General features: G+C 36.0%; 1 protein-coding gene across 1 annotated transcript; it reads left to right on the forward strand.

Annotated features, from left to right (window-relative positions):
- Positions 1–4,857: 4,857 nt before the first annotated feature.
- On the forward strand, positions 4,858–27,500 carry ppp2r2ab (protein phosphatase 2, regulatory subunit B, alpha b). The gene is made up of 11 exons (XM_048173458.1): positions 4,858–5,087; positions 6,645–6,787; positions 8,776–8,853; positions 15,005–15,102; positions 15,185–15,350; positions 17,443–17,555; positions 18,424–18,601; positions 20,196–20,360; positions 20,521–20,690; positions 23,039–23,130; positions 26,233–27,500. The coding sequence occupies exons 2-11, from the start codon at positions 6,781–6,783 to the stop codon at positions 26,510–26,512; spliced, it is 1,347 nt and encodes a 448-aa protein (XP_048029415.1). The 5' UTR covers positions 4,858–5,087; positions 6,645–6,780; the 3' UTR covers positions 26,513–27,500.
- The last annotated feature ends 162 nt before the right edge of the window (positions 27,501–27,662 follow it).

The raw sequence follows: 27,662 nt of genomic DNA on the forward strand, positions 1-27,662 counted from the left end.
ATTGTTGCGCTCTAATTAAACACCTGCTGGAAACAAACCATATATAATTCTTCCAGATCATCGTATCTGTTTTGATTGTTTAATCGGGAAACTCACCTTGTGATCTTCATTGTTACATGTAAAGGCCAATTTATCTGTTTTCACACAGGCTAAGAGCTTTGGAGGAAGCGCAGGTTTTCTCGTAAACAAAATTAATGATGTGTCAAGAATACAGACTTACTATTGTAGACGGTTTTTGTGGAAGTGGACCACACTACAACCACGGTGTGCTGTTCTGTTTAACCCTAAACAGAAGCATAAAGAGGTCAGTACTCCAGGGAGGTGATTATCTTTTTGTCTGCTTAATGGTCCTCATAGACAGGCCTTAATGAGAAATAATGAAGGGCCATAAGACCCCACATCTCCATATCCTCACAGGAATCTCACAAGGATAGCGCTTCATCGGATATATCGGGTATATGTTTCACGGTCACATTTTACATTCTTTATTAATCATAATTTTCAAAGTGTAGTGTTCTGAAAATTTGAAATCTGAAATTTAAAGGGACAGTTCAGCTAAAAAGAAAGGAAGTCATGCAGGTTTGGAATGACACGAGGGTGAGTAAATGATGACAGAATGTTCCTTTTTGGATGAGCTGTCGCTTTAAGTGATCTTTACGCTCATGTATCACGATATGACATCCTGACAGTTGATTGTTATACTTGATCCATCTGATGTCATTAGAAAGTCATGCTCAAACTTTCACTGAGAGATAGGCTAAACCAGTTAAACCATTACTCAATTATAGGATCGTTTAGATAATTAAGACCAATGTTAATTGTGACTTGAGTTCATTGTGATCTAAATAGCATCTGATGTACTAATGATGCTACTGAAAGGCATTCTTATCACTAAATGAGTTCCACAAATACACAGCTGCCAAAACACATTCTGTTGTTGAACATCTATCTGTGCTCTATGCATCACGCTTGTAAATGTGGACCGTGATGAGCATCTCTCATTGGCACTGTGGTTATTACCGAGGACTAAAAAGATCATGGTTTTAAAATATGAGCAAAGTAATGAAATGAAATTAAACTAAAAGCAAAACAGATTGCATTATAAAAGTATCTTATTTGTTCTAACATGATTAATATATTTGATTAATTGATTAATGTAATAGAAAAAAGCCAGCTTATCATGTGATCTCATCTCAACATGTCTGCCCCCATGAGAGGACCCACTCTACGCAAGACAAATCTGCTTTCATGAGTCTTCATCTCATGTGAGTGTAAATGATTTTATTTGAACGTTTTTCAAAACTGCTGTTTTAGGGGAAAACCTTTTAATGAGAAATTAATTACTGAGTAGACCTTTAAACTGTTTCTTCTTGCTTTGTGTATTTAAAAAGTCAGACTCTGATGCCTCTTTTGGTTTTTTTTAATGAAATGCCTCCTCAGTGCCACTCAGATTTTTTGCTAATTAAAAAGGTTTTCTAGAAAACCTTGGGCAGTCTTTCAGAAAGAATGTTTTTTAAGATGCTTCCTGCGTGCACCTGCATTTGTTTGACTACAACAGTAATATTTTAAAACAGTATTACAAATTAAAACAACAGTTTCCCATTTCAATATATTTTAAGATGCATTTTATTCCTGTGATGTCAAATCTGTATTTTCAGCATCATTACCCCAGTCTTCAGTGTCACATGATCCTTCAGAAATGATTTTAATATGCTGATCTATGTCTTATTTCTCATTTCTTTTCTTCTTATTTCTTATTGTCAATGCAACTTGTATACTGTTAAAAATTTTAGTGTGAAATTATATATTCCAGTTTAATAATTGCATTACTTTCACAGTATTACTGCAGTAGGACTTCTCTTGTATCTAACTGCACTTTCAAAAAAAGACTGTAAACAAAAAATATCATACTTCATTTCTACATTGCATATGAAGGTACCCAGCATACAATGTGGGTACAATATAATTTCTTACAGTGGCATGGTTAAAGACAACTTTAAAGACAATTTTACTCACAGTAAAACAAGAATAGTAAGACACTGTGATGTCAGCATCATTCTGCTGTTGATTAACAGCAATTCATAAGAAAATGACTCAGCATGCATTAATTTCACTGTATATATATATATATATTGTGGCTACCTTCCTAATATTGTGTTGGTCCCGCTTTTGCTGCCAAAACAGCCCTGATCCGTCGAGGCATGGACTCCACTAGACCCCTGAAGGTGTGCTGTGGTATCTGGCACCAAGATGTTAGCAGCAGATCCTTTAAGTCCTGTAAATTGCGAGGTGGGGCCTCCATGGATCGGACTTGTTTGTTCAGCAAATCCCACAGATGCTCGATTGGATTGAGATCTGGGGAATTTGGAGGCCAAAGTCAACACCTCAAACTCATTGTTGTGCTCCACAAAACATTCCTGAACCATTTTTTCTTTGTGGCAGGGCATATTATCCTGCTGAAAGAGGCCACAGCCACCAGGGAATACCGTTTCTATGAAAGGGTGTACATGGTCTGCAACAATGCTTAGGTAGGTGGTACGTGTCAAAGTAACATCCACATGGATGGCAGGACCCAAGGTTTCCCAGCAGAACATTGCCCAAAGCATCACACTGCCTCCGCCGGCTTGCCTTCTTCCCATAGTGCATCCTAGTGCCATGTGTTCCCCAGGTAACGATGCACCCGGCCGTCCACGTGATGTAAAGGAAAATGTGATTCATCAGACCAGGCCACCTTCTTCCACTGCTCCGTGATCCAGAGACACAAGAGCTGCAGTTTTGGAGATACTTGGTCAGAGTATATATATATATATATATATATATATATATATATATATATATATATATATATATATATATATGGGGCTCCCTGTTATTATAACTGATTAGAGTCATGAGTTATGCTCACATCTTGTTTTCTGTTTCTGTAGAAAATGCACTGTACTGCAAGTCAAAAGGCTATCAGTAGAAAAGTGCTCATAAAAAAAAAAAAAAAAAAAAAAAAAAAAAAAAAAGCTCACGGGTGCTCATCTCATTTCTCTCAAAACCACCACATGAAATGTTTCAGGGCTATTTACAAAAAGCCTGGCTTTGGCACACTGCAGCAAGGGCAATCAGAGCAGACGTTCCTCTGTGGAAGGAGGTTCTCTCTGGAATGGATGACTGCAGTGGTCAAGTTTGGAGCCCTGGCAGCCCGAGTGTCCTGGAGGTCTGGCACTCATGTGTGATCGTGCCTCTTCACACTGTAATTAAACTGCCGTCCCTCAAAAGTCTGTCAACACGAGAGACCGTTCCAAGAGAGCATTGAATGCCAAACGCAATGCCCTCTATAGTCTGATGGTAGCGCCCTGGCTGTTGTTCTTCTTATATTTTTAATCTTCAGTGCTAAACCTATTGCAAATATCAATAGTGAAGTGTATTAGATTTTAGCTGCCATCACATGAAAGGCAAAATGATGATGCCCTTCATCCTGGTTGCATCTAATGCATTTCTACTTTTATAAGGCCAGAATTGGCAGCGGTTATCCATTTAGACCGATCCGAAATCAGTTTTGAGGAAATAATGCAATAGTTTATGGTTGACAAAGAAATCTGCTCACTGTTTAGCAAGGACGGATCAATACTGAAATATTTACATGGTGCAAGACTGCCACCTGCTGGTAATTTTGTCATTACATCCGTGCTGTTCATATTTGTCCTGAGATTTTGAGCAACACTGCCAATAAGTCTGTTGGATGGGCAATGCAACCATCTGTTACCATATTCCTTGTTATGTTTACCAGAACATCCTTCAGAATGTGCCTTCCCCAATCACTGTTTTGGCACACTGTGAGACTTTGTAATCTTTTATTCTTTTAATCGTGTGTCCATATGTAATGTGATATGTGATTTAAAATATGTTCTGAATGGAAAAAGCTCAATTAATCATGGCAAAATGTGCTGGATACTCCTGCAAACTACTCCTTATGAATTAATGCTAAGGTCAAAGGTTTTTTAATGTATAATTTTCATCTGAAACCAACCCGCCTGTCCTGAAACCTTTCAGCCTGTCCCAAAAGCTTTATACATTATGGTTTTTGAGCTTTTTGGCCTTGACTATCCTTCTCAGAGTGGTCACATATTTTGTTGATCCTGGAACAACATCCCAGTCTGAAAATTCAGTCTTAACCCTATTCCTACCTCTAAACCTAATCCTGCCCATAACTTATCCCTAAAATCAGAGGGGAAAGATAGGTGAATAACATTGATGTAGAAGCACCTAACCCAGGTTGCAAGCCTAAAGACATAAACGGTAAACTTGCCCCTCAAATCTGATTGGTTGATTGGAATGTTGTTCCAGGATCAACAAAGATGTTGATCCAGGAACATGTCTTACTTTGCAAAATCATGGTGATCTTCTCAGAGCACAGCAAGGAAAAGCTTTATTATTGTGCTTAACAGACCTCGTTGACACATTTTAGCCTACAGCGTCATGCATGCTTATATAATAAAATAGAACTATTGTTACTGTAGAGCTGAGTCTGCTGTCAGATGCCTGTACCTGTTCTGGGTGTGTAATAAATATTTTGTTACTGGGTGTAATTGTGTTTGCTGCTTGCTTATTTAGGCCTATAAGGTGAATCCAGGGTGATTGGGACTCATATATATATATATATATATATATATATATATATATATATATATATATATATATATAGAGCTGTTGAAATGAAATGTTTGTGTTCGATGTTCGGTGTATAAGCTCATAATACCCACAGCTGCCCACACAGCCAGGCAAGATCATCATAGTGGTTACATCATCACCTCCAGCATCCAGTAATGAATGGCCAGTACTGATTACGTCACTACAGGGCGGGGTTGCGCCATTTTGAATGTTGAGGAGTGCAGCAGGAGGATAGAGCTGAGGAGGGTGGGTTGCAGGAAGAAAGCCATAGGAGCTTAAGATTTAAGAGTAAATTAAAGGACTACCGAAAAGAGCTTCTTTCCGAGGGCTGTCTTCATCCATCCCCAGACGAACTGCTTGCAATTAAATAAACCCAGCAAAGTTCTCTGGATAGTTTTGATACCAAAAATTAGCAGCAGCAAGCGAAGGTAAGAGCCGGAAGTGACGAAATAGCGGGCCCTAAAGCGTGATTTTCCTTCAAAATACAACTAGAACAATCAAACAAACTTTTATTAACGTTTAATATAAACATTGTCATAAGATCACAGTCTACATTATGTGATATACTGAAATAATGTGAAATAAATGTAAACATGTTATATATATATATATATATATTCATATACATACATACATACACACATATGTGTGTGTGTGTGTGTGTGTGTGTGTGTGTGTGTGTGTGTGTGTGTGTGTGTATGTATGTGTATATTTATATAATATAAAATAATGTGTATAATCACATTTATCAATTTAAGGCAGATTGAATGTATTTTCAGAAATGATAATGATATTTTCTACTTTTTAATGTGTGTGTTTTTTAAATGAAAATCAAAAGGAACATACAATGTTGGCACATCATGTAGCCTAACCCTATTTAGATAGCACAAAAAAAGAAATTGCTCCAACTCCACTGCACTGTAACAATTAAAGCTAAAAACCTGATATGCCTGTTATATAAAGCTCTTTGGCATCATTTACATTCACTTCAGTATAAATATTTCAGTATCATTTACCATTAATAAGTTGATCAATAAATAATGTACAGATTGATAGGTTCAAGGTAGAATTTATCAGCCCCAGTGGGTGGGAAAACAACACAGCAGCAACATTAAATAAAATGCATGAATACTCGGTTACGTTAGACATTACAGATTTCCAGAAACATTGCATTGTGCAAAATAAGTAATTTATAAATCCATGTTGACAGACAAGACCCCAGACAAGTGCCTCCTGGAAAACTGTAATGGAAAAACAGGTGACTCTTGGCATTCCAAGATTTGCAGAATTCATGCAATAGGTTCCTTGCATACAATACAGGAGGACTTTGTTTTCTTTACCTACCTGTGTTACTTGCATCAGGGCTTTTCGATCTTTCGTATGTCACGCACCCCTATTTTAGGATTTGGTCCCTTGCAAGGGCATGATTATATATTTATGATCATGCCTGTGCAAGGGACCACATCCTAAAATTGAAAAGGCAGCTATATATTTACATGTATAAAGATGCAATTCATACTGTGAAAACATATTAATATTATAAATATGTGTAAAATATTTTTGGGGAAATATTTCTAGATTACATTGATTTATTTTTACATTAGTTACATTACATTTTTTCTATTCACTATATAACTGTACTGTTATATGGCTATGTAGTATTTCTTGATTTTAATCTTATTTATGTATGTATATTAATTTAATTTTTCTCTTATATTATACATTTTATTTTTTATTTATTTTGTATGTATTTTATATATTTTTATGTATCTTAATCTAATTTTTATCTTATCTTAATCTTATTTATATTATTTATTTTTTTACACTGTTTTTCTCTAAACTTTTTCATGGACCCCCATGCATCCCTGACTTGCATGAATAATTCCGAGAATGCAGTAAATGTCATTATTAATCAGATAATCATTCACTTTTATCAATAAATCTAGTTTTACGCTATTAATTGCATTTTGTTCCCTCTTCTCCAGATTGTCAAATTTTTCAGAAGTCCAAGCACTTTTATTTTGAAAAACTGCATTTCCGGCGACTCTCTTGGAAATCTTGCCCTGGTCGCTGCCTTCACACTGCTTATCAAGACTAGGGTCCGACATCGCCGCTCTCGCCATGGCAGGTAACTTGGCAAGTTTATGCGCATCTCAAGCACGGATTGCATGAAACCGATGTGATTATAGCAATTGCTTCTATTTGTTCGAGTGAGCCCCGCGGTTGTACTGAACCCATCATCGGCATTACTGATCCACTGACAGTAGCCTAGCCATTTAGCTGCCTCGTTTCCCTCCAGTTAGCCAGCAAATCGGCAAAACTGATTTCAGCCGGTTTTACTCATAATGTAACGACAGTTTGAGCTCGTGTTCGGCAGTACTGGAGCTTCTCTGTTGTCGCGAATGGTACACGGTGCAGGGTGTTGTACTGATGAGCTGCATTTGCGTGGGAATCTGTCTGGCTAACCCACTCATCATTTGTTAGCGGGGATGCGCGGTCAGGCTACGTGATTTTTAATGTGCCGGTTATTCAAATGAATCAGCAATCGGCGAGCACGTCCTGCTTTTCTTCCTCTGTGTCTATAAATGTATCACTTGGACTGATGTATAAATGTGCTCGACATCTCGGCCTCTTTAAATCACCTCCATTAAACTAGCGAACTTTAACCGGCATTTGCAGAGTCATGTGCAGTCAAACCGCCGCGCGCTTAGTTCTCTCTGTGGCTTTAAACCGGTAAAATCACCATGATCCGCACGGATGACAAACACGGATGCTTTCCTGTTTATAGCATTTCAGTGCGTCAAAAACAGAAATCTTGCAGCTCAGTCGTGACCCTACGGGGTGGGGGGGGATTCAGTTTTATGGCACTGATTGAAAAAATATCAGCCCTTCACAGACACTCAAACATGCTTTTACTGCCGATCATGGGCTTAAGAATTGTAATAGACATTTTTTAAAGTATTTTTTTTGTATGTATGTATATGTATGTGTATATATATAATATATATATATTAGCATGTGTGTATATATATATATATATATATATATATATATATATATATATATATATATATATATATATAATATACACACACACACACATGCATACATACACAGTGCTTAACAAATTTATTACAACACCTGTCATACTGTCATAAAGAGAACACAAATATTATAGGAATCTGTCAAACTTGTTTAAAACAAAAAAAATTATTAGGCATATATCAAACTGAAACAACTAAATAGTATTTATTCACTCATAATAACCAAAAAATTAATCTATATTATTTTCAAAAAGACAACTATTGTCAAGAGACTATGGAGGTTTAGTATATTTGATGCAAAATTACGTTTTCTAATTGTTTGAGATTTGTATTGAAAGTGGAAAAATTATAAAATTTAAACTATTTAAACTATTCTTCTAAAAAATGCTGACTTTACACTAAAATAAATTTAATTGGCTGTTCAAATAAAAGTTAAACTCGGCTTTTTGTTAGTCAAATAAAAAAAAATAAAAAAAAATATATATATATATATATATATATATATATATATATATATATATATTCATTCTTAAATAATTGAGGAAAGACTTTTGTACTTTTAAGACTGCATGAAATTGTAATGGAGTAAAATGTATTATTTCCACATAAATATAATTGAGTAAAAGCTCTTGCAAAGTACAAATTTACTAAAATAATATTTTGTATAGTAGTGAAGTACTATTACTCAAATACTTAGGGCGTTTTTTGTTTTTGTCATTTGGTCTCCTGTAGCCACTTGTCCCGTGAACAAACCCGACCAGTTTCGCGCTGCCTTAAACGGCCATTCGGGAATTGCCTCAGCCCTTTTCTCCCCCTCATTAAAAAATGATGCAAGAGCTAGCATTTCAAATTTATATGAATTGATGCAAGTGTAGACAGTATTTTTTTTTTTAGTATTGTTTCCAAACCTTTTTGGGTGAAAAAAGGTACATTTGTTTATTTAGACGAGAGCTCTCTGCCTCATTTCCTCACTGACTACTGTGCTATATGGAAGTATGATTTTTTTTTTTTTTCCAATGTAAATGTTCCTCATAGGTTTCTGATATTGCTTTAAACTGTTTTATGATTTCAGGAGCCGGAGGCGGGGGAAACGATGTGCAGTGGTGCTTTTCACAAGTGAAAGGGGCGATCGAAGATGACGTAGCTGAAGGCGAGTACCTGTCTGAATAGTATTTTCCTGTGTAATTGGGCGATTCATGCAACAGACTTTATGCCTATAATCAAAATACAATCAGAAAGACAATAGTTGTGTACCAAATGTGTTATACACTATACAGTTCTACTGATGGTGGCATCAGCACCTGATTCGGTAGCACCATAAAATCATTAATAATATTAATTAATAATATTGCATGTTTTTGGTCTCTTGAAAATGCATATTTGACTGTAGCTTGAGTTGATAGTATCAGTAGACTGAGCTGGGATGTGAATGTAAATTTATATTCATTAACAAAAACGGTAACATCTGTAAAAATGGCAACAAGCTCATTTTTTATAGGGTAAAGTTTAAATATTCCGGCTGTCGGTGTTAGAATCTCTACTCTAAATTAAATTAACTATTGGTCTTGCATAGTATCATACATTTGTAGGTGATAACCACAGGTAAAACCACTCATATCACCTCACCACCATGGTAAATTGTAACTATATGGTTTCTATTTGTTATGAAAACAGTAGCCTAAAGACATCTAGTAGAAATGCAAAAAAGCTGCTATGGCTTAAAGGTGCAGTGAGCAATTTCTGAGAAACACTATTGATGTTTATATATCAACCCAAACAAACACACCCCTTCCTTCATTGCTCCACCCCCAAAAAGCACTAACACACAACACAAGAGTGGATGTTTCTTTGTCATAGCTGAAGCGCAGCAAAATAATGCTTCAAATAATAAAGTGAAGATGACGAACAAAAATGAACCTACAGAACAAGGTATATAAGCATGAGTTTGTTGTTAGTCTCCTGCAGCACACCAGCTCCAGACAAATAGTGACACTCAAAACCAATATTATTCACATATTGAGCAGAAACAATGCAACCTCGGCGTTCATTTTCAGGCCTTCTCGCTTAGATCTTTCCGTGCTGGACAGCTTTTCTAATATTTATGTGGGTCCTGAAGCTCTCGCCTGATCATAAACCTTCTTTTCCCAGTGATATTCCTTTGACCTTTTCTCTTTTGTAATATCTCTGTCATCTCTCTTTCTACAGTCTTTCTTGCTCACCCTTTCTCCTACCCCATCATTATTGGACACGCCCCCTACTACTGATTGGCTACAAGTGTGTTGCGCTGCTTGGTCCGACCCACTTTCAACAGCGTTTCTCAGAAATCACTTGCTGCACCTTTAATAACAAAAAAACTGTGTAATTGCCGGATAAAATGTTTCGTTTCGCTTTTGGCACATGTGCTGTTTAATGTTTCTCATAGCAACAGAAAAGACAGCGCTTATCAGTTAGGCAAACTGGTAGTGGCACCTGTGCAGCCTTTATCAAAATTGCAAATAAATAGCAAAATGTAACCATTTATTTGAAGTCTGGAGCCCTAAAGTTTTTGTCATCCAACATCAGAGTCTTAAAGCGTCCCATTCCGCTATGCAAGGAAACTGCGACTTAAGTACATGAAGTTTCCAACATACCACACTTTAAAGTGCACTACTTGTAGGAATTTTTGGTGTGAACACTACAAAATGGCATAGAATTGTGAGTGTGTGTGTGTATGTATATATATATATATCACACACACACACAAATTGAAACAACTGTTGTCATGCTTATTAACAGTGTATGTCAATGGTGAAGGCAACAGCTTGACGTATCGAGCTAGCTTCCTGTTAACAGCAGGATATCAAGTGAGAGACTATATGTAGTAGATTGTATGACCTTTAATTCAAGAGTCCTGCTGCCCATTTTGTGTCTGTAGCAACCAATAGGCCGAATTCAGACATTAAGTTTGTATGCATGTTAAATTCTACACAATGCAGAGCACTTGAATATTAAATTCTAATAAGGTTTATGGTTATACACAATTTGAACCAGTCAAATTTTCAAACTAGAAGTAAAATACAATTATGTACAAGGATGCACACAATATCAGTACCATGTTGGTTATAGTCCATTTTCTTCTTTTTTTTTTATTTTTTCATTTATCTTTGTCAGTCGATATTGGTTATTTAATTGTGCATTTATCAGTTATCAGCCTTCACGTGAGAACAGTTATCGGCTTTTCAGTATCTGCTGCGATCAATATATATGCATCCTTATTCATTTTATTTAATCATTTTAATTTAATATTTTTTATTTATATGAATACACCTAGCAATACTTTTTACTAAAATTTAAACTCCATGGTGACTTTCATGAGTTTGTGTTACAAGCAAATCCAATTAGTTTTAAACGGATTGATTAAAACGGACAGTTCAAAAGAACAAATTTGTTGAAATGTTTTGAACTTGCAGTGATCTACACATTTGCTACTGAAATTTAAATCAGAAAATTAAATATTAACTCAATCTTCTCATTAGTGGTGGTGATATGACCAAAATCTTATTTCACAATGAGATTTTATTTCACATTAAGGAAATGTCACATTATAGTTATAGTTATTTTATTTTTCTTACTAAAAAAAGAGAACATAATGAAATTACAAACGCTAGGACAAATACAATATAACAGAAATATTAATTAAATAAATTAGGTTTTTCATGTACAGTAGGTTTATTAAATGTAGTTAGAAATGGTACAGAAATTGACTACTCAAATGTGATAATAAAATACTGCATTGTCTTCACTGTATGAAATAAATATAAATGTATTCAGTAGGAATATTAGGCTGCTGTCACTTTAAGAGCGAATGCACGGATCCATAATGATACACTCCTGGTTTACATCAAACTGTTTTTTTCACTTGAGACATAACCGACTGTGTTTACATAAATACTCCACGTGATGGGCATTTTGATGCAATTGTGTGTGTATTCGATCATTCAAGCACAATAAGTCGCACAATAATTTGCGATTGGCTTTCTGTGCTCTCATCCATACCTGTAGACTTGTAATTTTTCATGGTGCCACATGGATAATCAGAAGGTTCTTGTGCAAAGCAGATCTTTGCCTGAAGTCTCCAGTATAAATTGTTACAGGCTCTTGTGCTAGTTTCCAATGGGATGATCTCTTATCTAAATGTCTTCTGACCTGATTCAGTGACTTTCTTTGAGTTTTGCACACACTGAAGGGGGAGGGGGCTCAGATTTACACAAAGGTCCCCTACTTTATTCTTTTCTCCTACGTTCTTCTGCTCTACTGGTTTAAAAAGGGTTAAATTGGTATGAGTCAGTCTACAGCCCATCCATGACTGAGGCAGCTTTTCAAAAGCATATATTGTGGCAGGAATCTAGGTTACAGATGTGTGTGTCACTGTTCCTTATTATTTAAAGATTCATCTCATTGAGTCAGTCAGTGGCTCTCTGACGTCTGATGTTAAAATGTTTAGCAATCACACATTAAGTTATGACTAATCTAATTCTATAAGTGTTTAGCAGAAGAAAATATTGATTTCTTAATCGATTCTCATTTTGATGAACCAATATTGATTATTAAACAATATATTTATTTTATTTTTTTTATTTTTTTGTGGTCTGAGCAGTGCTTTTTTACTTTTGCAGTGTTTATCATACATTGGTTTATTTGTTGCGTCCTGCCACAATATTAACGTTGACCGCCACAAATAGATTTCGGTGCTTCCCATTCATTAACTAGACTGTGGCAGCCCAAAAAAATATTTAAACTTGTCATAATAACATAAAAAGGTTTGTAATGTTGTGCTTTTGTGCCATTGCTGACAAACAAACTAAAATCGAAAGCGCGATAAGGTTTTGTGTCCTTATCAAATCGCAAAAGACTGTTTGCGCTGCGCAAAGAGAAGTCGTGATCAGCTCTGCATCTCAGTTTACAGTGAATGAATGCAGTGAACTCCATCTCTACATGGGCTGAGTTTAACATGCATTTGGGAACGTAGTGGGCACTAGTTAGACATTATTTGCCTAGTTGACGATTTCACTAGACTTGTAATGAGACACATTTGTAAACTTGTTTTCAACCAAAATAAAAGCTTGACTGCAGTTTCCGTCAAAATAAAAGCTCACTGGTTTATCTCTTTCAAGCATAGAAATTAGAACAAAATGAATTTTCATATATTTTTCAGTGCATTTGTTTTACAATATATGGCTATTACTATCATAGGAATTAGGGCTGGGCGATATATCGCATGCGATTGTCACGCGCATTTTGTCAGTAAAGCCGGTTCCCTGATTACCGCTAAATCGCCATCACCTGCTTTCAAATGGAGCGGCATTTAATAGACATAGCCGTAGTTCACTGACAAGCCACGCAATATCGCGTTCATTTCGCAGATGAATCGCCTTCGATAATGAATGCGATATTGCGTGGCTTGTCAGTGATCTACGGCTCTGTCTATTAAATGCCATTTGAAAGCAGGTGATGGCGATTTAGCGGTAATCAGGGAACCGGCTTTACTGACGAAATGCGCGTGACAATCGCATGCGATATATCGCCCAGCCCTAATAGGAATAATATTACTATTATGTAGTGTAATGTAGACTGAGATACTATATCACAACTATATCAACTAAAAAAACTAAGATGGACACGTCCAGGCAAACCTTTGTTGTGCTTGCTCTTTTGGAATACAAACACATAAAAAAAGTGGTATTTTGCACAGATATTGCTGAAGTATCATGTCCACAAATAGAGGTTGGATAGCACTGTGTGCACCACTGAATTTGACAAACTGAAATGCTAATAAACAATAAGATAAAGAAAAGAGGACAAGATATGACATGGTTAAAGGTGCAATATTAAAAAAATTGGCAGTAAAATATCCAAAAAAAACACTAGGCCAGTGTTATATATTTTGTCCACTGGAGTACTTACAACATCCCAAATGTTTGCAACTATTTGTAAATCGTGAGAAAATTCCAATTTTAATCAAGGCTCCGGGACGTGTGAGGAGTCGCCTGTCAATTGCGTCATACCCGCATTACCCTCGGTTTCTGGTTTTATTTTGTAGAAACCATGGAAACACCAAAGACGCTTCAAAATATTACACGTTTAATAGACAAGGAACAACTGTTTTGATATATTTATAGACAGAAAACGAATTGTTATATAGCTCAACACGTTTAGTCTTCTTGTTTAAATCAAAAAACATGGTACCCCCCCGAGTACCATGTTTTTACCATGCCTCAGAGAAAAACACTATTTTGTCAAATAGCTAACATAGCATAATCAGATGCAGCTTTATTTTTAGTAACAGTAATACAGAATTTTCTCCATCATACAATACGTTTTAAAATTAATTGCATGCCATTTATCAACACAAGCCATCCAGCATTTAATATGATATTCTAAAATCGATCTATCTTACCGCAGCCGCCGAGCGAACGCACAGAGTAACGTTGTAACATCATTTTCAACACACAAATCTAATATGTTAAACAGAGCTGTGTTATCTCATACACTTGACCAGAAAAGCAGAAGCAGCACCGGTGACTGTGGCATAATAAAAGTTCCTCTGCTCGTGAGGCGCGTGTTGTGCCATCGCTCCAGTGGCCTCATTCAACTCCCACAACACTCAGTCCTGCACTGCTTCATACTACAGTAACGTTAGTAATCGCATCCATGAACATGATTTCTTTGCGAGTCCTATTTCAATTCTTTTCCACTGTCCGTTGAGGTAAAGACAACATGTCCCAAGATTCCACGCTCAAACTTGGCGTCATCAAGCTACCCCTTTGTTTTGAATAGGCCTTTAGCGACCTCTAGCAGACAGAAAATATTACATAGTGCACCTTTAATTTGTACATCATTGTAATGTTCAATCATTTAACAGTTGTGACACTTTTTTTCTCCAAGTCTTCATTTCTTTTCTTTTTCTTTTTTTTTTCTTTTTTTTTAAATATCACAATAAATATCGTATTGTGGACTTTATATCGAGGTATTATCGTATCGTGATATTTTGAAATCATTACATTCCTACTAATTACAGCATGAAATAAACATGAATGAACATCAGAAGGCATATTGATTGAAAGAAACGGTACAACTTACTGAATTTATCATGTCTCATGTAATGATTCAATCAGATTTGAATCGATTAATAAGCTTGTAAATTGAAATCAAATTGTGAAATTTGTGCCCTACTGTTAAGACGGATAAGATGTCTGTATCTTTTGGGGGGGACGAGGGTGGAGTAAATCTAACAAATTTTGTATGCACATCCCATCATACAGCCGACATCATCTCTACTGTGGAGTTCAACCACTCAGGGGAGCTGCTAGCCACAGGGGACAAAGGCGGTCGAGTTGTCATCTTCCAGCAAGAGACCGAGGTAAAGGATCAAGCGATCCCACGCTTTATCTGCTTTCATTCCCACATGTCTTTCTAACAAAAATGCATTTTTCTTTTTCCAGAACAAGAGTCAGCCACAGTGCCGTAGTGAATACAATGTTTACAGCACATTTCAGAGCCACGAGCCTGAGTTTGACTACCTAAAGAGCTTGGAAATCGAGGAAAAGATTAATAAGATCCGCTGGCTACCACAAAAGAATGCTGCACAATTTTTGTTGTCCACAAATGGTTAGTAGAGCATTAGGGCACTGTGTAGTTTTGTTGTTAGCACAGTCACACAGACCAATCAGCTCTCTGTATTTTTCTGAATGATGGAGATGAATACATAGTGTTAAGCATGAACCCTGGGAGTTCAGGATAAAAATGGGGATTTATGAGATATAAAAATGCTAGATTATTTAATTCAAAACAAAAACAAGAAATCAATTAAAATTCTCAAAACATTTATTCATTATTAGGGATGTCAATTTAAAAATTAAGCGCATGCAGTGCTTCCCACAGGTTTGAAATATACTTGCGGTGGTAGCCGGGTGAAAAATCCTCCTATTACCCACGACACAAAAATGGTCTACTACATGTGTCAAACAAATAATGTGATTTTTAACAGTATTTTTATTTATTGAAATTAATTTTAATTGCATGGCATATTATATTTAATTACATACTAATATTATGCATTATTATGCATTGCAAATTATGCAAAATTACAGCATTTAAATGGTTCACCTTTTCCTATGTTCTCCTTGCTGTCATATAGTGTCTCTCTGTGAATGGGACACAGATTTTACTAGTAAAATTTATAAAATGAATAATATGTGTGTCAAATAATGTTCTTAGTCTTTTCTTCCTGTGGGGGAGACTACAATAATTTACTATGAATTAAATGGAAATCAAATTAAATACAATTTATTGTGTAACCAAAATACCAATAATGCCCAAAAGAAAAAGAAAAACTTAGCATGTGACTTTTAATTATAAACAAGCCCGAAATACACCAGGACTCTTATTTTGAAATGTCTGTACTATTGCAGGCTGATCCTTCAGATTCTTACAGTCGTCTAAAAAATTTTATATAAAGGCCATAAAGTAGACTTTGTAATAATTCATCAACTTGTGTTCATTAGCAATCGCTTGGCATAAATCTGCGCTTTTCACTGATTGAGAATCACTTTGAAGCAGTCTGAAGCGCTGTGCAACAGCGCCCCCTTGTGACTTTGCCAAATGCGGCGCCCATGGGAATGTCAGCGGGAGTAAACAGTTCTGACGCACACATAACGAGCAGGTACGAAACGACTAGTTTATCGATTGCGGATGGTTTCATTATCTTGCGCGGATATAAAAGTATAAGAGGATAAAAATAATAAAAGCAAAAATGTGTCTCCGAATATACTTGGGCGGCCATTATTATATGTGGGCGGCCCACCCAAGTAAAGTCTATGTGTGGGAAGCACTGGCATGTGTTAAATTATTAAATATTAGTATTAGTAGTATCAGTATTTGCTGAGATTATCCACCAAATGAAACTAATTTTACTGTGGCTCATGAAAGCATTCAGTAGATTAAGATTTAGTCTTGTCAGGACAACTACAGTTTTTTTTTTTTTGTTTGTTTGTTTTCTAGCAAATTTAACAGCACAAAAAGCTTTTTATTAACATTAGCTTTCAGTTCTTATATGGGCTAACATGACCCTTAATATCAAGTAACTAACACATTTATTCATACTGCAGGTAATGCTGGGAATCTTTTTTTTTTTTTTTTTAAATCAGTTTAATTTAGATGCTAAACAATTACTGGATCATCTTTACTTGGTTCCATTGGTTTAAAAGTTATGCACTGTATACATAATGATTTATATAAAGATACTTATAATACAGCCAATACAGAATCCTACATATTTTCAACTGGAGATGCATTTGATAACTTCTGTGAGTTGATTTAATCTCTGCAAATTCCCCAGATTTTTGCCTGACTCACTGAAGCGTCTCCATGCTGTCTAAAAATATGAACTCTCTGTTGTGTTATGCAACCGGCGTGCATTTAAGACTCTCTTTTGAATGGACTGAATGCCGATCTTCTGTTCACCCACATGCTGGAGAAAGATATTTGTGGGAGAGAGTTCATATTAGACATGGGAAAAATGACCAGATGTTTTTAAAATTTGGTGAACTGTCAACTTGATTTGTTAAGCCAGTCAAGCTACCTCTTTTTATACATAGAAATAGGCTTCGGGGTTTTTTGCAGTTCACATAATTATTTTAGCATGACTTGTAGGCCTGATTCTGCATCAGAAGGTGATGTGGTTCTGTACCTTTGATTACAGATAAAACTATAAAGTTGTGGAAGATCAGTGAACGTGACAAGAGACCAGAGGGATACAATCTTAAAGAGGAGGATGGGCGCTACAGAGATGCTTCTACCATCACAACTCTACGGGTGAGTCACGAACGTTTCTCCACACTTTACAAGAACTCAAGAACACTGCATCAACATAAAAACTGCCCAAATGTGATCATTTCCATTATTCTTAGGTTTGCAGATTTCATGTATTTACACTATCATTGAGAAGTTTGGGGTTGGTAATATTTTTCTCATATGCTCACCAAGGCTGCATTTATTTGATCAACACTGCAGTATATAGAGCCCTATGAAATCTGTTTTTATTTTTTTCCAAATTCTGTTTTGTTTGTTTGAGGAATTCTGTTTTTTTTTTTTTTTTTTTTTTTTTTTTTTTCTGGATTTGTTTTAATAAAATGGTGGTAATCAAATGAAGGCATAAAACTTTAACAATGTATTTTATCTTTTAAAATGTAATCAAATGAAAACTTAAACAATTCCTTTTATTTTTTGGCAAGCAAAATGCTGCACAACAGGGGGTTTACTGTCAAAATTAATTGTTCTGGTCATCACTGTCACATGACTCTTCAAAAATCATTCTAATATACTGATTTTCTGCTCAAGAAACACTTCTTATTACTATCAATATTGAAATCGATTGTGCTGCTCAATATTTTTGTGGAAAACACAATCGTTTTTTTAAAGGGTTTTTTGAGTTATTTGAAATAGAAATCTTTTGTAACATCATAAATGTCTTTACTGTCACTTTTGATCAATTTAATGCATCTTTGCTGAATAACATTTTTAATTTCTTAACAAAAAGAAACATACTTTTGAATGGTACTGTATATTTGCAGTAATATTTGAAAATAGTAAATCTTATGTCACTCCATGACAGTTATAAATTCATTAAACAGTTTAAAACTTTAGCTGAAATGGCAAATAAACATGGGAACTCTTTGTGCAGGTTCCGGTATTCAGGCCTATGGATCTCATGGTGGAGGCCAGCCCACGAAGGGTCTTTGCCAACGCCCACACCTACCACATCAACTCCATCTCGGTCAACAGCGACAATGAGACCTATCTCTCAGCAGACGACCTGCGCATCAACCTGTGGCACTTAGAGATCACAGACCGCAGCTTTAGTATCCTATAAAAGTAAAATGGGAATTATTTTGGAGGACATAAAGTAGGATCTCTTTGGTTAAAAGCATTGATTTGGGTTGAAATGTCTGAAGTAGGGGTGGGACAAAATATCGAAATGAGATATATTGTCATCCTTCTCTGTGCGATAAGAGAATCGATACGCTGTGCCAAATATCGATATTTTAATTAATAAAATAAAGCTCTATAAATAGACTTATCTGCTCAAAGCGTCGCTACTTCAAGGCGCCGTATAACGTCTTTTTAAAAGATGTAATATAAGTCTAAGGTGTCCCCTGAATGCGTCTCTGAAGTTTCAGCTCAAAATACCCCATAGATTTTTTTTTTTAATTAATTTTTTTAACTGCCTATTTTGGGTTATCATTAAATATGAGCCAATTTAGGCTGCGGCCCCTTTAAATGCTCACGCTCCCAGCCCACGGAGCTCGTGCTTGCCTTAAACAGTGCATGTACAAAGTTCACACAGCTAATATAACCCTCAAAATGGATCTTTACAAAGTGTTCGTCATGCAGCATGTCTAATCGCGTAAGTACAGTATTTATTTGGATGTTTACATTTGATTCTGAATGAGTTTGATAGTGCTCCGTGGCTAAAGCTAACATTACACACTGTTGGAGAGATTTATAAAGAATGAAGCTGTGTTTATGCAATTACACAGACTGCAAGTGTTTAAAAATGAAAATAGCGACGGCTCTTGTCTCCATGAATACAGTAAGAAACGATGGTAACTTTAACCACATTTAACAGTACATTAGCAACATGCTAACGAAACATTTAGAAAGACAATTTACAAATATCAATAAAAATATATCTGCCATTTGCCATTTTTCGCTATTGTTCTTGCTTGCTTACCTAGTCTGATGATTCAGCTGTGCACATCCAGACGTCCTGCCCTTGTGTAATGCCTCGATCAAGGGCTGGCATATGCAAATATTGGGGGCGTACATATTAATGATCCCGACTGTTACGTAACAGTCGGTGTTATGTTGAGATTTGCCTGTTCTTCAGGAGGTCTTTTAAACAAATGAGATTTATATAAGGAGGAGGAAACAATGGAGTTTGAGACTCACTGTATGTCATTTCCATGTACTGAACTCTTGTTATTCAACTATGCCGAGGTAAATTCAATTTTCAATTCGATGGCACCTTTAAGAAAAATACAGCAGTGTGAGAAAAATAGATGCCCCAGCCACGTTTAAATTCAAAGTCTTGACGCACTTTTATACCATTGATGTGACAAAAGTAGACATCTTTGACGCTCTTCATCGAGCTTTTAGATATACATGGGAGCGTTTTAAAGCATATATTAGGGATCCGCTGATAGACGCCTGCTTTCAAACGCTCCCGTGTATATCTATGTAAGCACTCGGTGAACGTCAAACGGTCTGTTTGCACCTGGTCACCTAGTTATCCGATCGTCAAAAGACCAGGTCTAAATGCCCTCTGAAACGCATTTGAGACGGATTTAAATACAATCGCTCAAACCACTTCAGGAGGTGGTCTGATGCCATTTGTCTCCTGGACAATTCTGGGTGTGTCGGTTCAGCTGTTATGTGGCTTTAACTCTGCATCAGACATTGTGGATATAAAACCAGCCAACATGGAGGAGCTTACGGAGGTGATCACAGCCGCAGAGTTCCACCCTCACCAATGTAACACGTTTGTCTACAGCAGCAGCAAAGGCACCATCCGCCTCTGTGACATGCGTGCATCAGCACTTTGTGACAAGCACTCTAAATGTGAGTTATAAGAGCCGATAATGTCATATGCCACTTAATCCAATGAAGCACTTTAGCTTTGCATTTTATTGTGTTTTCTGAATAGTATATACTGTGATGTCATGCGTCAGTAGTATAAAAGTGTTTGTGCCACAATCATTTTCTCCTCTACTTTATCTAGTGTTTGAGGAGCCTGAAGACCCCAGCAACCGCTCTTTCTTCTCTGAAATCATCTCCTCCATCTCAGACGTGAAATTCAGTCACAACGGCCGCTACATGATGACCCGAGACTACCTGTCTGTCAAAATCTGGGACCTAAACATGGAGAATCGACCTGTTGAGACATACCAGGTGAAAGTTCATAAATGGAGTAGCTGTGTTGTATACGGTTGGAAAAATATTTAAAGTCTGATAAATTGTGATCCTCATTTCAATGATTGATATTTTAAAGTCACAATGTATTTTTTTTTTTTTTTTTTTTTCTTTCTTTTTTTTTTCTTTACTGAGCCATGTGCAAAGTTTCTGCTGAATGGAATGACTTTGAAAACTGTGAAAAGTCGAAATTATAACCTAAATATTAAGAATCAAAACTAAATTGAATAAAATTGAGTTGGTGAGTTCAGTGTTGATACTCAGCCTTAGTACATACCTGCAAACTAGTAGCTTTTCTGAGAAATTCGCCATTTTGAATCAAAATATGTCATTTATGTGAGTCGTGTAGATCCGAAGTTTGTTTATTTATTTATTTTTTGGGGGGGGGAGGTCAGGGTGAAATTGAAAGCATAATAAACCTCACAAGAATGAGGTTTATTACTTTCCCATAGACTGGAGTGAGACCATAGACGTCTCTCCAGGTGTTACGATCTTGGCGCCCTGTGGCATGACAGATCGCTGAACTGACCATCTCTTCCTCTTTACTAGTTACAACACAAATTAAACATGAATGGACATCCGGAGGTATGTTGAAAGATACAGTACAACTGACTGAAAACCGTATCATGTCACATGTAATCAGTGTTTCAATTGCGGAAAGGCGTCAATAAAACACCTTATAAAAATGTCACATTTACCTCAAAAGCTTTTCAATGTCCAAAAACTCATTAGTCAGCTACAAAATTTACCTTAGAGGGGAGCATTTTGCTAAATATTTGCGCTATTCCATATTCATTGTATTTGTACTTAACATGTGCTTCAATATTGAATGTATAAATCCATTTAATGAAGGCCACCTTTCAAATGTTTAGGCTTATATAAAAAAGAAAAAACGAGTAGAAACATAATTGTCATTAAATTTATTATAACATTATTATAAAAACTTCCTTATGTGTAATTTATATGTAAGTAGCTAACAAATCAATTAATTTAAACCTTTAATATTATAATGAAGTATCAACTGTGGTTCCCTGTATAGTTCACAGCATTAGTTGAGAGATAATTTTTTTATTATTTATTTATAAAGCACTTTCACACAACTGCTAGTTGATCCAAAGTGCTGTACAATACAGAGATATTGTTTTCTGTATCTGATAGGGTCCAGATTAATCAATACTGAATCAAAGGTAATCAAAACAAAATCGAATCGCAAGCTTCTGAATCAAAATCGAATCCAATTTTGAAATGTCCAACCCTAGTGTCTGTCTATATATATATATATATATATATATATATATATATATATATATATATATATATATATATATTATATATATATATATATATATATTATTTTTATTTTTTTTAATTGAAGCAAAATGTTGTTTTTCATTTATTTTCTTGTCAGAGTGCACCAAAATGCTTTGTTTACGTGTTAAAATCACAATTTTTCTCCTGGGGGGGATGATACCCAGAGACCCCCTAAAACAATTTAGTTTGTAATCATGTCACCTTTTTCACCTCTTTTGAGTTTGCTAGTAATTTAGGAATAGGAATGCAGGTGTTTTATGAAATGTTACTTTAGGTAAAATAAATATTAAAAATTAATGTTAAATATTTTCAACATTGAGTGAAGGAAGGCTTTCTTGAGCACCAAATCAGCATTTTAGAATGTAGTGTATTATTTAAATAATAAGTTGTTGGCAATTGCACTTTGTCACATTTCATCTGAAGCAAAATACCAAATGTGTATGAAAAGACTTACTAGAAAATACTAATTTAGTCTACATTAGGGGGCGCTGTCTGCACTTTTTAAAGTGTAGGATTAAAGGTATAGTTCACCCTAAAATAAAAATTGTCATCATTTACTCACCCTCAAGTTGTTCCAAACCTGTATGAATTTCTTTCTTCTGCTGAACACAAAAGAAGATATTTTGAAGAATATGGGTAACCAAACAGGTGATGATCCCCATTGACTTTCATAGTATGAAAAAAATAAATACAATGAAAGTCAATGGGGCCTATCAACTGTTTGGTTACTGACATTATTCAAAATATCTCCTTTTGTGTTCATTCATACAGGTTTGGAACCACTTGAGGGTGAGTAAATGATGACAGAATTTTCATTTTTGGAAGAAAATTATGTTCAACCCATTAAGGTTGAACATAAAAGTCTGCAGTTTTCGATCATTTTGGGAGTGTCTTAACACACCCAGATAGTTATGATTAACATTCATAGGTTAGATGGATGTCATTGTAGATGACTGGAGATCAGAGTTTGTGACCTGCTGTCTTTTTTTTTTTTTTTTTTTTTTTGTCTTCCATAGGTTCACGAGTATCTCAGGAGTAAGTTGTGCTCTCTCTATGAGAACGACTGCATCTTTGACAAATTCGAATGCTGCTGGAACGGAAATGACAGGTTAGACCCTTCATAAGTCTGTATTATATTATTACAATAATGGAAGAGTTTCCTGAATTGTAAACACTAAAAAGTACTACTATTTTAAACTCTCGGACTCTTATAAAAGTGTCAGCAAAATAAGGGTCTACTAGAGTGTCTGGAAGCAGCCACGTTGCTGACTTTGCATTTATCAGCAGATGAAAATATGCTGGGTTTTTTCCCATTTCCAAACTTCAACTTTTTTTTCCTTTTTCTTTTTTTGTCACACTGTATTGCACATGCAACTTTCACATTCAAGTATTGCCCCCTTGAATTGCTTCAGCATACACTACTGTTCTAAAGAAGAACAGTATTATGAAATCAATACTTTTATTCAGCAAAGGACACATTAAATTGATCAAAAGAGACAGTAAAGACATTTATAATGTTACAAAGGATTTCTGTTTCCAATAAATGCTGTTCTTTAGAACTTTCTATTCATCAAAGAATCCTGAAATAAATCGTATCACCGTTTCCACAAATGTTATTATTCATTTATTCATTCATTCAACTTTTATTTCCAGGCTCAAGGTCTGGAAATAAAAGCAGCACATCAACTGTTCAACATCGATAATAAGAAATGATTCTTGAGCATCAAATCATCATATTAGAATGACTTCTGAAGGATCATGTGACACTGAAGACTGGAGTAAAGTTTATAGCGTAGCTAACTAAGAAGTATTATAGCTTTATTATACTGTAACTACATTAAAATAATGGAAGTTGGCATTTTAACTAGTAAACAGCGCATATCATGGAATTAGAAAAGAACTATAAGCATGTTCGGAGCAAGTACAGCCAGGCAAAATGTAAAAAAAACGTTAAACAGCAGTATGTGGTTACAAGATAAATTGTGACTTATTGTAGGTACGACTGTAATAAGCCTAGTTTCCTATTTAAAACATTTTTCCTGAGATTTAAAACATGAACCTATGTCAGTCAGTAAGGTAGCCTACATTTAGACCAACCACTGATCTTGCATGACTCTCCGTTGGGGCCCAGACTGGCTCTTATCTCGAGGGAACCTCTAATCACTCTTAGGCAGACTGAACAACAGTGATCAAGGTCAGTGGAAGATTGGGTTAGCGTGTCATAAAGACACGTCAGTGCTATTAAACATACTCCTCCTCAACTGTATTAGTCATTAAAGGTTTAGTTCACCTAAAAATTAAAATTCTGCCATTAATTACCCTCATGTTGTTCCAAACCTGTATGACCCATAAGTTCGTCATTGGAACACAAATGAAGATCTTTTTAATGAAACCTGAGAGCTTTCTGTCTCCCTCCTACACAACTACCATTTTCAAGCCCCAGAAAGGTAGGAAAGTCATCATAAAAGTAATCCATGTGACAACAGTAGTTTAACTTCAATTATATGAAGTGACACAAACATAATTTACCACTTTATTTGCAAAATATTAATCTCCATCGTGCATTCAGAGAGTATCACAATGCATGCGTGTTGTTGACGATAGTTCAGAAGTTACGTGAATGCGTGTCTGAGATTAATATTTTGTAAATGGTGGTAATTTTTTATTTTATTTTTTTGCGCAAACAAAGCACTCGCATCGCTTCATAAAATTGAGGTTAAACCATTGGATTCACATGGATTACTTTAATGATGTCTTTACTACCTTTCTGGGGATTGAAAGTGGTCTATGGAGGGACAGAAAGCTCTCAGATTTCATTAAAAAGATCTTCATTTATGTTCCGAAGATGAACTAAAGTCTCATGGCTTTGGAATGACATGAATGTAATTAATGACAGAATTTTCATTTTGGCTGAACTAACCCTTTAACATCTTTAAAGGGATAGATCAACCAAAATTGAAAAATGAGTTGTTTACTTACCCTCATGTCAGTCCAAACCTGTATGACTTTGATTAATCTTCAAAACACAAATTAAGATATTTTAATGAAACCTGAGAGGTTTCTGTCCCTCCATTGAAAGTCCAGGTAACCAAAACTCAAAAGATCCAAAAGGGTCATAAAGGCATCGTAAAAAGATTTTGTATGAATCAAGTGGTTTAATCCAAGTGATTTGATCACTTTATTCCCCGATTTCACATACAAGGCTTATGCTAGTCCTAGACTAAAATGCATGTTTGAGCTGTTTTAACTGAAAGCAACTTGTACTGACATATCTTAAAATGTCAGTGCCATTGTTTTGTCTTAAGATGCATGCATGTTTTTTTCAAGTGTACGTTTATAAAAGATACTTAAATATCCTAATTGAACTAAGGCCTAATCCTTGCTTAGGCTAAGCCTCGTCTGTGAAACTGGGCCTAAATTATTTAATTTAGGTGTTTATTCACATATAAACGCACATGCATAACCTCACTGGATCCTCTGTGCATGTTTATGTATATGTGTAGATCATTCTTTAGATGTAAATAAAAGCCAAAATCAAATCTTGTTAATCGTATAAAGCGATCAAATCTCTTCGCAAGTCTTGGATTAAACCAGGGGTGGGGAACGTTAATCCTGGAGGGCCACTGTCCTGCAGAGTTTAGCTCCAACCCTGAAAAAAAACACTCACCTGCCTGTAACTTTAGTAATCCTGAAGACCTTGATTAGCTTCAGGTGTGTTTAATTAGGGTTGGAGCTAAACTCTGCAGGACAATGGCCCTCCAGGATCAGTGTTCCCCACACCCCTGGATTAAACGGTTCAATTCATATGGATTAGTTTTACGATACCTTAATCTTAATTTTTGGTTATCAGAACTTTCAAAAGAGACAACAACCTCTCAGGATTCATTAAAAACTAAATGAATTTTTGTTTTAGGGTGTGTTCACACTTGTCACGTTGGGTTTGATTAAAGCGAACCCTGGTTCGACTGCTCTGTTAGTGCAGTTCATTTGAACGTGTGAACGCTGCCATCTGAACCCTGGTGTGCACGAAACAAGCGGACCGAGATCAAGACCAAACGAACTGAAATACAAGTTTGAATACACCCTTAAAAATGAACTAAAGTCTTATGGGTTTAGAATGACATAAATTCTATCATTTACTTGCCCTCTTTACTAGCCGAATCTGGTTTATTAACGGCATTTTCGTTCTGGTTCCCTTCTTTTGTCTTAGCGTGGTGATGACTGGATCCTACAATAACTTCTTCCGAATGTTGGACCGCACCCAGCGGCGGGACGTCACCTTGGAGGCTTCGCGCGAGAGCTGCAAGCCCCGGCAGGTCCTGAAGCCACGCAGGGTTTGCGCAGGCGGCAAACGGAAGAAGGATGAGATCAGCGTGGACAGCCTGGACTTCAACAAGAAGATCCTACACACCGCCTGGCACCCGCAGGAAAATATCATCGCCGTGGCAACCACCAACAACCTCTACATCTTCCAGGAAAAAGTGAACTAATACTGTCGTCATGGGGAAAGAAAACCTCCAAACCTCTCTCTATGTGGAAAAAAAAAAAGATGAACTAGCAAAAATCATTTCTGTGACAACCACCATCATCACATAACCAACCTTGGCCTACTCCAGGACAGGATGAACTAGTCGAGCCAGATAGCGGCTGCCACAATACTGAGTTAACTGGTTCAAACTGGTCTGGAGAAGAGCGCAACCTGGCTTTGGCCTCTGTGGCACCATGACACGCGCCTTGCTCTGGTGATGTTGTGCCAACATGTGTCTGTACCCTCCATCCCTTTTCCCCTTACCCACAAGTCCGAGCCCAAGGACGAAATGGGCGGCAATCTCTGACAGATTTCAAACATACTTTTTTTTTTTTTTTTTTTTTTTCTTTAGTTTTTTTTGGCATTCGGTTTATTCAAGGTGTCTGTATAAAATTAATTTGAACTCATTTGGATGTGTCCCTGTGTCCTTTAATCCTCGATATGTTGTTCGTGCCATTGTAACCGTTTTTTAATCTTCTCACAGAAACTGCCAAGTTGTTTAGTTTGTTTTAATTCTGTTTCAAGAATAAGTGTTTCTGAAATTTTTTTTTTTTTTTTTTTTTTTTTAGTTTACTACTTTATACATTTCATAATGTCCCGTTACACTCCATACAGCTCCAAATGGCCGTGTTTCTTTTCAGAAATCCACGCACTCATACCCACCACCATCACATTGGCCCAAAGAGCTTTTCCTGTTCTTTTTTTTTGTGGCACAGACAGCATTGCCGTGTTTGCTGTAGTAGTCTAACATCTACATTTGTTCAAGCACATGCACTCCAGTTGGACTGCTCACTCATGTACGAGTCATTCAGCCTTACAGGGTTTATTTTCCTTTGTGATCCATGCCCGATTTCTGTCTACACTCTCTCTATCTCAAGAGTTACAAGTTGAGAAAGATTATAGAGATTATGATAATGAAATGGTATTTATAAACGGAACAAACAATTAAATGAGAGTCGTGTCCTCTTCTTTGAAATTTGCAAAGATTGCTAAGTGCAAAACTGAAAAGTATTTGAGTGAGGTCAAACCAGTATAGAATATTAAATGCTACTGTGAACAATTACGGATGTTCTACTGTTAAATATTTGCATTCATTAGGATTTTTAAGGGTG

This window comes from Megalobrama amblycephala, linkage group LG2 (assembly GCF_018812025.1).
Source record: "Megalobrama amblycephala isolate DHTTF-2021 linkage group LG2, ASM1881202v1, whole genome shotgun sequence".
Classification (NCBI taxonomy): Eukaryota; Metazoa; Chordata; class Actinopteri; order Cypriniformes; family Xenocyprididae; genus Megalobrama; species Megalobrama amblycephala.

Bases quoted from the DNA above. Each gene is read 5' to 3' on its own strand.
- ppp2r2ab (XM_048173458.1), top strand. The intron at 15,351-17,442 runs GTTAGTAGAGCA...CTTTGATTACAG, and splicing joins ATTTTTGTTGTCCACAAATG to ATAAAACTATAAAGTTGTGG. The intron at 23,131-26,232 runs GTTAGACCCTTC...CTTTTGTCTTAG, and splicing joins TGCTGGAACGGAAATGACAG to CGTGGTGATGACTGGATCCT.